This window comes from Phragmites australis, chromosome 2 (genome assembly GCF_958298935.1).
Source record: "Phragmites australis chromosome 2, lpPhrAust1.1, whole genome shotgun sequence".
NCBI lineage: Eukaryota > Viridiplantae > Streptophyta > Magnoliopsida > Poales > Poaceae > Phragmites > Phragmites australis.
This window is the reverse complement of record NC_084922.1, coordinates 46,695,257-46,707,073: the sequence shown is the minus strand read 5'-3', so window position 1 is coordinate 46,707,073 and position 11,817 is coordinate 46,695,257. Positions and strand designations below refer to the sequence as shown.

The window sequence follows — 11,817 nt, the reverse complement described above, 5'->3', positions numbered from 1 at the left end:
CTGACTGTCCCAGCGACGCGCTCACCTTTCCTCCGCTCTTGGGGACGAGTTCGCCTCCTCTCCGCCGGGATGCAGGAGCCCGTCTCTCACAGAGAAATTATATTGTGTAACCGTTACACAAATCGGTTTGTGTAACCAATCAATAGAAATATTATATTGCAAGTTGTAAAAAATTCTAACAAATATATCATAGTGTAGAGTACGTTATCATCTACCACCTTATAAATTTTTACCTCAAACAACAACTTAAATAAGGAGAAAAAAAAGAGAAATTCCATCTGTTAATATTATATTTGTATGAATCACTTAATTTTCTCTACGTATAAGTTGTTGTTTGACCTTAAATTTCATAAGATGGTAGATGACAGTAAGCTCTATACTATCATATTTTTGTTGGATTTTTTTACACTTATAACCTAAGGTTTTGATTGGTTGGTTGCACAAATTGATTTATGTAACGGTTACACAATAAAATTTTCCCTATTTTAACGATTCTGGTGAAGTAGCCTAGCCTAATGCTATTCGGCATATGATGGCTAGTGCCTCCAATTCTGGTACGTTTCACTAGTTGTACTCATTTTCAGTTTTATGCTCAAATTGCTACCGTCTTTACTGTGTAACTATGATATATGCAAGGAGAAATGGCTTGGTATGTTGTGTGTCGCGGGCGCCTCTTGGGGTGTATAGATCGTGGGCAATGTGCCATGAACAACTGGTTGGCTTCAAGAATTGTTGCTACAACAGCTACAGCTTCTTGTGACCATGTCTTGTGGAAATGCTGCCAAACCTGATGTTAAGGGGGGCAAAACAACTACAAAGTCTCAATTCTGCTCATGGAAGGAGGTATTGATCGTTGTTCAATTCTTGGTTATCTTATTCATGTGCTACAAGCTAATGTGACCATGTCTTGTGTTATGCTCAGACAAGCTAATGTACCCATTTCTTGGGCAATGTTCAGACAAATTATGCTGATCTTTTTCAGTGGCTGTAATTGATAATCTATATTGAACTTCGACCGTGTAATCATGTGTATGGTAATCGGTGCTAGCGTATGTGTCGAAATCTCTTCATCTGATCTCTATTAGCCATTGTTACAGATGCCATGAACTCAGCTAAACTCATCCGGACCTTGCCATTTTCTCATGGAGGCAACACCCAAACCTTGCGGTAACCTCACCAATCTGGCAATCTGACACCACCACAGTCGAGGCAGGCTCATGCCAAACCAGCAAACCAAACACACCAGGGTGCAGCCACGAATACTGGCTCGGGTGGGCATGTAATGGACCCCTATCTAGGCCTAAGGCCATCCACCATACCAATCAGGCCCTTAATAGTTTGGGGTATTCGCCTATGGATATATATATAAATTAGAGTAAAATATGTTTGGTTGTTCGTATATACTATTTCAATCTGATTTGACAGATGTAAATATACGGTTTCTAGGAAACAAAGACACTCTTATATCACATTCACTCCATTGTTCTCGTATAATAAGTGATGATAAAAGTTTAAAAAATATGCTATACATACATTGGTTCGTCTCTCGCGACACTGAACTGAACGGTAAGCGAATTTTAGATACATGATGTTATAGATAATATCAAGCGCATGGGCGGCCAATCTTTGTAGTCTGAGCTACCAGCTGCACTCGAGGCGAAGAAAACACGCGCTCTGAACTACACTTTCCTTCTCTTTCTCTCCCTCTTTGTCCCCCTACCACCTCAAGATGATTTTCTATTCCATGGTGTCGCAGAATGCTAAAAGTTGTATTAAACTGAATCTTAGCTTCGAATCAGCTCATCGAGTTTTCTAGAGTTCAACTCGCTCCACCGTTTTGAATCATTTACAAGTAGTCGAAGCAGACCTTGAAACGTGCAAAGTCTCAACACTACGCTTGTAAAACTTTCCTATATGGTTACAGTTGGTGCTGCACACCTAAGCAGCTTAAACTACTGGAGCATTACGCCCACACGGACCCAGCTTGGCTGCCGTTCGCGTCAGCGCCGGAGCCGGACAGCTCCATCGCGAGGCCGCCTGACCTCCGGGACCCGCCGCTACGCCCGTTGCCCATCGACCACTGGACCGCGGGGGACACCGCGCCGGGCAGCGTCACGCCGCAGGGGAGCCACTTGGCGTGCATGTAGCCGGACCTCCGCCACGGCGGGACTTTCAGGCCGCTCTCCCGCAGCGACCGCCGCGCAGAGCAGGGTCACCGCCTTGCGCAGCTTCCCCCACGGACCCACGAACACGGGCGGCAGCCGGCTCCACAGATGAGCGTACCATGGGGCCGGTCTAACCACCTGGAACAGGGGCCTGAAGTCGATGTCGACGACTAGCCGACTGGAGGAGGTGGCCGCGCCGGCGCCGGCGCCGGCGCCGTCCTCCCCCTCCGTGACCACGTCGATGTACTCGTAATCACCTGCGAGAAAGAGAAACAGTGCAAAGCTTTTCAGCTCACTGTTGCGTTCAGCAGAGCAAACAGCACAGTATTATCGCGGCTCAGCTAATTACGGTGATGTTTCTAACCGATAATGACGATTAGCTCGTGATTATGCATAGTACTCTTTCTGTCAGGAAATGAAGAATACTTAATGTTGGCACTGATCCTTTGCAGTGCCATGGTCCCTTAAAAAAGAGTGGAAGTTTAACTGTTGATGGGATGATACCGTCTTTGTACCACTAGTTGTTAAAAGAATACTATTAGTAAGATGAAAAGAATGGAAAGGGGTTGGTGGAAGATGAAATTCAGTCAGATAAATCACATAGGTCTTCATGCATGCTGTTCCATGACAGCATTCTCTGCAGGCAACCCAGCCCAGTTTTCGAAGTTTACAAGAAGATCAAGGAAGAACAAAAATGGTAAAAAGAAAAAAAAAAGGAGCAAAATATTGTGCTATCACCATAGAAAGCCAACAGCTTGGCATTAGCCTTAAGACTCTCTCTCTCTCTCTCTCTCTCTGATGATCACTTCACCTCCAGGGTGTTCAGTGGTGGCAACCCAAGAAGACCTGCAGAGGTTAGCCGTCCTTCCTGAGCCTCATCATCAGCCTCCTCTTCAAGCTGTTTCTCTTCCTCTCCTCTCCTATCTCTCTCACATGCTTCATGGCCCTCTCATGTATCTCCATCTCCACTTGTGTGCTAGGCTCAAGAATAGCCTGGCATAGACATGCAAAACAGAGTAATGCACAGCTAAAAGAACAGAGTATTGAAGCAAAGATTCAGACCTTCGAATCAGAAACGGCGAAACAAAAACACAAAAAAGGAACATTGATCATTAGAGATTGTGAGAGCAAATAAACATATAATCTACCTCCAGGATGTGGCATGTAGATTGGTGATGCATGGGAATGGCCTGTGGTGATGACGGAGGCTCAGCATCCATCTCGAACATCCACTCATCCGAACCGTTCATGATCTTCAGGAAACAAGCTACTGCAAAGAGTTCACGAGCTCTCTAATGGTGGAGAGACAGAGAGATATATGAAGGTGAGTTGAAGCTGCATGACCTCTCTTCTGTGGAAATTAGAATCACAGAAGGGGGTCGACCGGCCAGGAGAGGGAGGAAAATTTGTGGCAATTTATGGGATATGACATGGTGATGGAGACAGACTTCAGTCGGAGCCGTGACGCAGCGTAGCGTACCTGTTGTGTGTGTAAGCATCCGGGAATAGATTCACTGGGAATATTCAGCGCAAAATCCTGCATATCTTTTGCTCTTTGACGCGTTCGCGATTAGCTTCTGGAATTGAAGAAGGAAAACCTCCGTCAGAATGATTTTTTCTGTCGCTGCATAATCCGAGCATGAACTAGCATTTTAAAAATTTCTTTTCAAGCGTTTCAGCAGTCTACGAAACCAAACAAATAAGTTTTTGTGGCCGGAGGGAACAGTGAAGGACACGTACTGTTCACAGGAGGTCGGCTAGGTTGGCTGGTTGGGCATTCCAGCTGGTGAACAGTCTCACAGGCAGTGCTTTGTGACATCTATGTCTATTTTTTTTTTCCGAATCCGACGTCTCAAATTCAAATCGGATTTTAACACTATGTTAAATTTTAAGTTTTATTTCACATGTTTATTTATTTTTTACCGAATCGAATATCTGAATTTAGGATTTCGACACGTAGACCTTAAGCCACCTGTGTGCTGTGCAGCCTCGGCCTAAGCATCCAGGAAGATTTCGACTTGAGCGTTTAGACTTGCAATACGCCAACCAGTAGTGCAAGATAGTGAAATAAAGACGAAATATCATGTTTCAGGTGCGTGACCGCCTGACAGAATTTATGTTGATGCACGTTAGCGTCGTCGAGTAATAAGATCCGTCGCGGATTTGAATTGTGATCATGGTACCCTAATCTAGGTCTTTCTAGTTCGCTTGCCAAAGGTTAAGAAGCGATGCTGCTACTACCCTTTTATTTTTTTCTTAAAGAAGAATACTGCCACTAACTGTTGCGTAGTTCTTTTATGCGTTTGCCGGTTGACCGTGATTCGTGGATGATCTTTTTTTATTTTTATATTTCGAAAATAAAAAATACAAAAATACATATCTATTTGAAAAAATTATAAAAATAGGCTATTGCCACCTATGAAAAAGGCGACATATGTTTTAAAAAGATAAAACTATATCTCTTCCAATAGGTGACAAGTTAAACAAAAAATTACGTTGCATTCCTCTCGAATTTCAAAGCACTATCGAAATATTCATGAAAAAATCTGAAAAAATTGATGGAGCATAGAATACCATAATCTGGTTCTTAAAAAAATTGCGCTGTAACAAAAAAAATTGGTGGTGCAGAGATGCGGCTCAATTTTGTTCTGTAACAAAATCCGCGCGCATGCAGGCTTTTTACTCTTTATTTCGGGCCGAGAAAGGCCCATCAGCAGCCCATCTCAGCCCGCGCTCCGTTCTCGGTTATGCACTCGCCGGCCGCCGGGCCGCGACTCCCACGCTTCTCCGAGACAAAACGGGGAAACCACACCCCAGGACGGGCAGGAGTGCAGGACCCCCGACGCCGCCACCATGGATGCCGCCGCCGCGGCCGCCGCACCACGGTGAGAGCCCCTCCTCAGCCTTCTCATCAATCCTCATCATCCACCCGTCTAACGCCTCTCTCTCTCTCTCTCTCTCTCTCTCTCTGCGTCCCACACAGCCGCCTCCGCGCCTTCAAGCGATGGATGCGCGCGCACGGCGTCGTCTGCAGCGACGCGCTCCGCCTCGACGCCTCCGAGGCCGGCGGCGTCCACGTGCGCGCGGTCGCGCCGCTCCGCGAGGGCGACCTGGTCACCACCATCCCGCGGCACGCGTGCCTCACCCCGCGCACCACCGGCGCAGCGGGGGCCATCGAGGCCGCGGAGCTCGGCGGAAGCCTCGCGCTCGTCGTCGCCGTCATGTACGAACGCGCTTGCGGCGCAGACTCGCCGTGGGACGCCTACCTCCGCCTGCTCCCCGACCACGAGTCCGTGCCGCTCGTGTGGCCCGCTGACGAGGCAGAGCGCCTCCTAGCCGGTACCGAGCTAGACAAGGTGAAACCCTTTTCTGTACCACACTAAGCCGTACCGTTGGTATCTGTATGTCTATAATCGATGCTTCAACGAAGTAAGATACTTTTAAGTGAATTGATTTATCTTGCACTAGCTGGCTAAGTTTGTATTGTACTCCATAAGAGAATATACCTTTTCATTTAATTGTTCCATAATACGAGCTAGTTAAAAATTTTCTAATGTTGTTTGCACCAACACTGTACCTTCTGATGCAATGCTTTCACTGTCATGTTTACGTTTTTCTGTTCTTGGCTAAACATGGAAATGACTCTAAGAACGGCAAATTTCTAGGCAGATAGTAAAGCAAGACAGGGAATTCCTTTGTGAGGACTGGAAGGAATGCATTGAGCCTCTCATGTCATCTGGAGAGCTGGATGTGGACCCAGATGATTTTAGCCTAGAAAAATATTTCTCTGCAAAGACTCTTGTTTCTTCAAGGTCCTTCCAGATAGATAGCTACCATGGATCTGGCATGGTTCCCTTGGCTGACCTGTAAGTAACATAGTACTTCTGTAATTAACTCATTTTTATTTACCTGGTTTCATTGGAAATGCCACATCACTTTGACATGCATTTGGTCAACTATTTCTGTGTAGGGTTAATGTAATGTAAGGTAGCTGCAGTCCGAAAATTAACCCATAAATGCCCTTCATCCTATTTGGTTATCATATTTTTTTTCCACCCTCTCCCCAGTTTCAATCACAAGACTGATGGTGAACATGTACACTTCACGTCTGAGTTAGATGCAGCAGACTCAAACAGTGAAGATGATGATGACCAAAGCGATGCATCTGCTGATGACCAGTCGACTATAGAAAATTCCACCAATTCTTCAGGTTATATTCGTGAACATATGCATGTATATCGTTAGACCTTATCTAGATTTGTAAGTAATTGGTGGACAGCTTCACTCATTAATTTTATACTTTTGCATTTGTTCTTAAGGCACGAGAGTTAATGATGAAGATTTGGAAATGATTATTGTAAGAGATGTCAATGAAGGAGAGGAGGTAATGTTCAGTTACCATCTTACCATTAATTTAGAGATCCAAAGGACATGTATCTCCATTACCTTGTTCATGGGACTAGTAATGTGACTGTTTCTTCTCATTCTACATTCTAGGTTTATAATACATATGGTACCATGGGGAATGCTGCTTTGCTTCATAGATATGGTTTCACAGAACTTGACAATCCTTATGATATTGTCAACATCGACTTAGCACTGGTTACTAAGTGGTGCACATCCGTGTTCTCCAGTCGGCATGCAAGAGCAAGGGTATCACTATGGCGTAATCTGGGTTATTCTGGTTGCACCAGCCAAGATGCCGAGTATTTTGAGATTTCATATGATGGAGAGCCCCAGCTTGAGCTTTTAATCCTGCTTTATATCATCACTTTGAAACCTGATGTTTATGACAAGTTGATCTGTGTGGCTCATGATCTAACTGGCAATGAAGAGCATGATAGTATTAGTAGTGTAGTTAAGTTTGTCAAAGCAACAAGCTCCAACCAAAATTCTGAACTTAATGGGCTTGAGAAACTGCCTGTTGTGAAGAAATTACTGCATAGCGAGAACATTTGTTCTGCACTTTTATCACTTGCTGACATGAGGGAGAGCCTCTATGGCTCAAACACTTTGGAAGATGATGAGAAAAGGCTGCGAACATGCTATTGTGTCAGTGAAAGGGAGCTGTATCATTCTCTGGTGCTGCGGGTGAGCGAGAGAAGTATACTTCATAGATTGAGGAAATATGCCTCTAGCTGGTCAAAGACCAAGAAGAGGAAACATACCTAGTGTTTCAATTTTGAAGCCTACTGTACTCACCAGAAGCAACTTTGAAATTTTTTCGACCAGCCAGCTGCCTGTAATTTTTGCTTTTCCGATTACCATGCAGTTGTAATTTTTGCTCTGTTAAGATATAATAGATTGTGAGGTGGTAGGATAGCCGATTGAATTTTCATGAGCCATTTCGTGACTTAAAATGTTGTGATGTGTTATCCTTTTTGCCTGATATCATTGGGCGCTGTCCTTTTCTTGTGGCACTTTTAGTGGAACAACGGGTATCCGTTTGTTTTCTTCAGAAGTTCAGATACTTGTGGATGTGATTCTGTTGTGTATGTTGCCAGCTGTTTATGTAAACTGTCGAAGATGTGATATATTTCCAGTTGAGTTTTCAAACCGATGCTTGTTAAATGGATACCATTACCTGTTGGCTCCGTTTCCTCATCTCATGTAAGTTGGCGCATGCTGTGTAATCTTATACATCTGTGCGTGGGGAATTCATGATACTGATACTTGCATCAAGCTAGGGAAACTAGCTTAGCCCCTATGCGCCACCTAAAAGAGGCAAAAAGGAGGAGGATGACAGGGCATGCAACTTGTTATCAGCAGCAGCAGCAGCAACGTGAAATAACAGCACAGAGTTGGAGATGCCCATACAGAAGGCTGAAACATAACGCTTCTTTCTTTCCAATAGAAGTTACACAAACAAAAGTATGTTTTGGAGCCTACTGTGTACAAAAGCCTGAGAAAATCACTGATCAGAAACCTCTAGTAAGATTCTGAATAATCTACTAGTGGAACCACATCTGCCCCGCTATTGCATCTGTGAAGTATAGCTATCTTATGTATTCACTGCGCACGCGATGAATGTCACGTATACCGCACCCTCCAACCTTCTGGGAGACGCCATTTCTTGTGCCAATAAATCGACACCCTTGACCACAGGGGAAAACCAAAACTGTAGTCCAGCGGTTCATCTGCCAATCCTCCAATGAACAGAGGTAGCCAAACATACCGGGAGTCTCTCAAGTTTGATGGATTCCACCTATCAGCCATGAAGATAAATGTACCAGGCAAGCCAGGGAGAGGAAGCACGAATGTGCTTTGAGATAAGAACGTTGTCAACCGGAAAAAACTGCTGCCTCCAACAGATGGGTTTCCCAATGTCTCCCATGGGCCCATGATCGAGTCTGCAGCATGTGCCAGTGCTATGTTGGGAGCCCAACCTGAGCAACCAGAGGTGACCATGTAGTAGGTTCCTTGGAGCTTGAACACAGCCGGAGCTTCCCGATGCCGCCTTAATAATATTCTCTTCATTGCTGCTGTGATGTGGAGATAGTCCTTCGTCAATGGACTAACATGAAGCTCAGTATTGTCACGAGAAGAGTAGAAGAGGTAAGCCGTTCCATCATCATCTTTGAAGATTGTCATGTCTCTACTTTCAGATCCATGTGGGCGAAAGCTATGAAGGTACGTAAATGGTCCAGTGGGAGAGTCACTGACAGCCACACCAACAGATGCTTTGGTGTAATTTGCATCATCGATGTGCATCCACATGACATATTTTCCAGTGTGATCATTATATATCACCTTAGGTCTCTCAAGCACCTTTGATTTATGAAGGTCGTGGGTGACATTAGCAGGCTCCCCGGGAAGCACAATTCCTTCGTGAGTCCATGACCATAGGTCATTCGAGGAGTAGCTGCTTACTCCAATGGTGTCAACCTGGGAAATTGAAAATACAGTCATCATTGCATGTCTATCTACTAAGCAGCCTTTTAGGCACTGCATAACTCACTTATGAATTAGCCATCTTTTCTAAGATTAATTGACGTGTAACCAAGTCATTCGATCTACTTCCTAATTCCTGCACAATGGTCTAAAATAATTTACATTCGTTAAATGAATACTTCCCACTCCTCTAAATATTAGTAACTGCATGACTTTTAAGAACTTTTTACTCTCTTCTTCTCTTGAGCCCTTGCTAAATGAATGTAATAACCGCCATGAATCAGACATCTTCTCTAAGAATAATTGAAGGGCAACTAAGTCATTTGATCTACTTCCTTAATTCTTGTGCAAGAGCCTAAAGTAACTTACATTTGCAATAGAGGCGAAAACTACTGATTATCAACAAAATAAAGGTAACATAAACAACAATTGCAGTGATATTTATCATGTCCGAACAAAATGCTAAGAAAACTAACATAAATTAAAGACAGAAATGTTAGAATTTGTGCTGACCCGATGTGCCCCTTTGGAGTGAGCTTGGTATGTTGGTCCATCTTTGTTCTCTCCATACCAATAGAATTTGGCAGTCTTGTAATCATACAGAATCCCGCCACCATGGGCTTGAATGGCGTTTCCGTCAGTGTCCAGCCACACTCTACCGGGATAGAAGTACATGCTACCATTTCCACCTTTTGTTGGGTCCACTGCAGTTCTTTGATCAGGAAAGAACAAGGCATGTATCGCTGAAGACTCATCCAGATATTCGTCAATAACCTTTGGTTGCTTACGCGGCCCTCGCCGTTTCACTGCACGAGGATTCAACTTGTGAGGAGGTGGCAAGCGAAAGTGCTCCTCCTCGACTTCCTCCAATACTCTGGTCGCAGGTAGATGGCTGAAATAAATACGGTTCTGCCCACTGTCTGCTTGATGTGTAAAGGAAAGGAAGCATACAATGAGACCCAAACCCACCAAGCTCCATAGAATAAAAGATAAAGAGGATCGACATCCTGCATCAAAATTGAGAGCATATGATTTTCGCTGTTTGTTCCTCATCTTCATTCGCTCCTTACTAATCTTCATAAGAAAGCTGCAGTGATAAATCCAATATGGTTTTAATCCAAATGAAAATGGAAATGGAACTAACCATGTAAAGTGATTTTAGAAAAACAAATAAAACAGGAGCATCACCTATATTGGGAGCAATATTCATGATAACAACTTGGAATATGAGAGGAGGAAGTCGTTTGACTAAACAGATACTGTGAATTTTTAGCTAGTTTGCCAAATGACAACGAATAAGTTTACCTGACAAAAAATATCCAAAGAAATGGAGGGAAGAACCTAGACATAAACTTGTAGCTAAGTGATAGGTTTCTCTAGCACCTAGTAGTTTGAGTTTGGGATTTGATGCACCATAAAGAAAAACACATGAATCTCAAACTAATGCTAAAAAATTTAGTGCATAATCAGAGGATATGTAAGAAAACATTCAAACAAATCATTAACCAGTTTGACATGTCTGCTTTACCACACAGTTTGGAACAGCAATGCAAAACAGACTAACTGAATTTGGCTATCAATCATTGGATGAACAGTTATCAGACTCTGAACTTGTTTCCTATGAGTGACGACCGCGGTTTAACACTAACCAAATGATGGCCATATATACCATTCTCTTTTCCTTGCAGTACGAACAGTCTTACACAACATACAGAAAACAAGTGAAGCACAAGCACGAGTACCAGAACGCACCTAACAAGCGAACCATCCCGGTCCCGGATCTTGCAGGTTGATCGTACCGCAGCATGGTCTGCGCGCGCACTGCTGCCCACCTTCAAACACAGCACCAAACCAAACGGTGAGCATCAGTACCAAGAAAGGGCACCCATCGCAGCACCCACAAGTAATCGGCCCGGAGCGTGCGGAGGCAGTGACGGGCAAAGCCGCTTTCCCATTCCCCCCGATCCCTACACCGCTAGACGCGCACAGGGAACACCGGAGTAGAGCTTCACCTAACCTTCGTGCAGAGGTGGGAAGGGGGCCGCGCCGGATCCGCAGCGGGGAGTGGAGAAGCGGGTGGAGTCGTGGAGGCGAAGGGTGGGAGTTGACCCGGCGGCTGCCCTGCCGTGTTTGAGAATCCAGACGGGGGAAAGCTAGAATTGAACGGGGAGGTGAAGGGCAAAGCGGCGGCGGTCGTGTGAGCGGTGTCACCAGGGCCCGTTTGGTTGCTGGTATACTCAGCCTGCCTGGTATCTAATGCGTCAGATTGAGTTTAGTTATATTAGGGAGATATAATAAAATCTATTTAATTAGTGGTATGTACTTAATTTGAGAAGAGATTGTGTTGGTATATATTACATTACAAAAGAACTTACTTCTGCATCAAATAACCTAGGGTTAATTAAAATAAATTTATAATGAGTTCTAGTTTGCTCGTAAAAATATTTAGAATTTTTGAACCATGTACCTCTAAATAAAATTGAAAGTTAAATGAAAAAAATACACATATACACCACGTATACAGTTGCATCGAGCGAGCTAGACCTGGCGGAAATGAATTCCGTTTGCACGGAGCCAAACCGACACAACGAATTTGCATCGCTCGAGCCCGGCCAGCGTGATCGTCGAGGCAACCAAATGCGCAAGGCACACGCGCCTGCACGTGTGGGGCCTGGCCTCGCCTTTCAAGCAGGCAACCAAAAAGGTTACTAGTGATTCAGGGTGTGTTTGATTGTACATATATCTCTCATTCTGGTCTAAC

At 44.4% G+C, this 11,817-nt stretch overlaps 2 protein-coding genes across 3 annotated transcripts; one reads left to right on the top strand and one right to left on the bottom strand.

Moving 5' to 3' along the window:
* Window positions 1-4,962: 4,962 nt before the first annotated feature.
* LOC133909301 (ribosomal lysine N-methyltransferase 3) lies at window positions 4,963-7,540 on the top strand. Its single transcript, XM_062351670.1, has 6 exons — window positions 4,963-5,050; window positions 5,149-5,521; window positions 5,835-6,031; window positions 6,233-6,375; window positions 6,485-6,549; window positions 6,663-7,540. The coding sequence occupies exons 1-6, from the start codon at window positions 5,019-5,021 to the stop codon at window positions 7,335-7,337; spliced, it is 1,485 nt and encodes a 494-aa protein (XP_062207654.1). The 5' UTR covers window positions 4,963-5,018; the 3' UTR covers window positions 7,338-7,540.
* Window positions 7,541-7,966: 426 nt separating this feature from the next.
* Window positions 7,967-11,306, bottom strand: LOC133909302 (uncharacterized). Of its 2 annotated transcripts, none has more exons than XM_062351671.1 (4): window positions 11,074-11,306; window positions 10,809-10,888; window positions 9,570-10,143; window positions 7,967-9,050 (listed from the first exon to the last, which is right to left on the bottom strand). In XM_062351671.1, exons 3-4 carry the CDS (start codon window positions 10,134-10,136, stop codon window positions 8,196-8,198), a joined length of 1,422 nt encoding a protein of 473 aa, XP_062207655.1. In that variant the 5' UTR covers window positions 10,137-10,143; window positions 10,809-10,888; window positions 11,074-11,306; the 3' UTR covers window positions 7,967-8,195. The 2 variants fall into 2 exon arrangements, with proteins under 2 accessions (XP_062207655.1, XP_062207656.1); XM_062351672.1 differs by having other exon boundaries at window positions 11,069-11,291.
* Window positions 11,307-11,817: the final 511 nt, after the last annotated feature.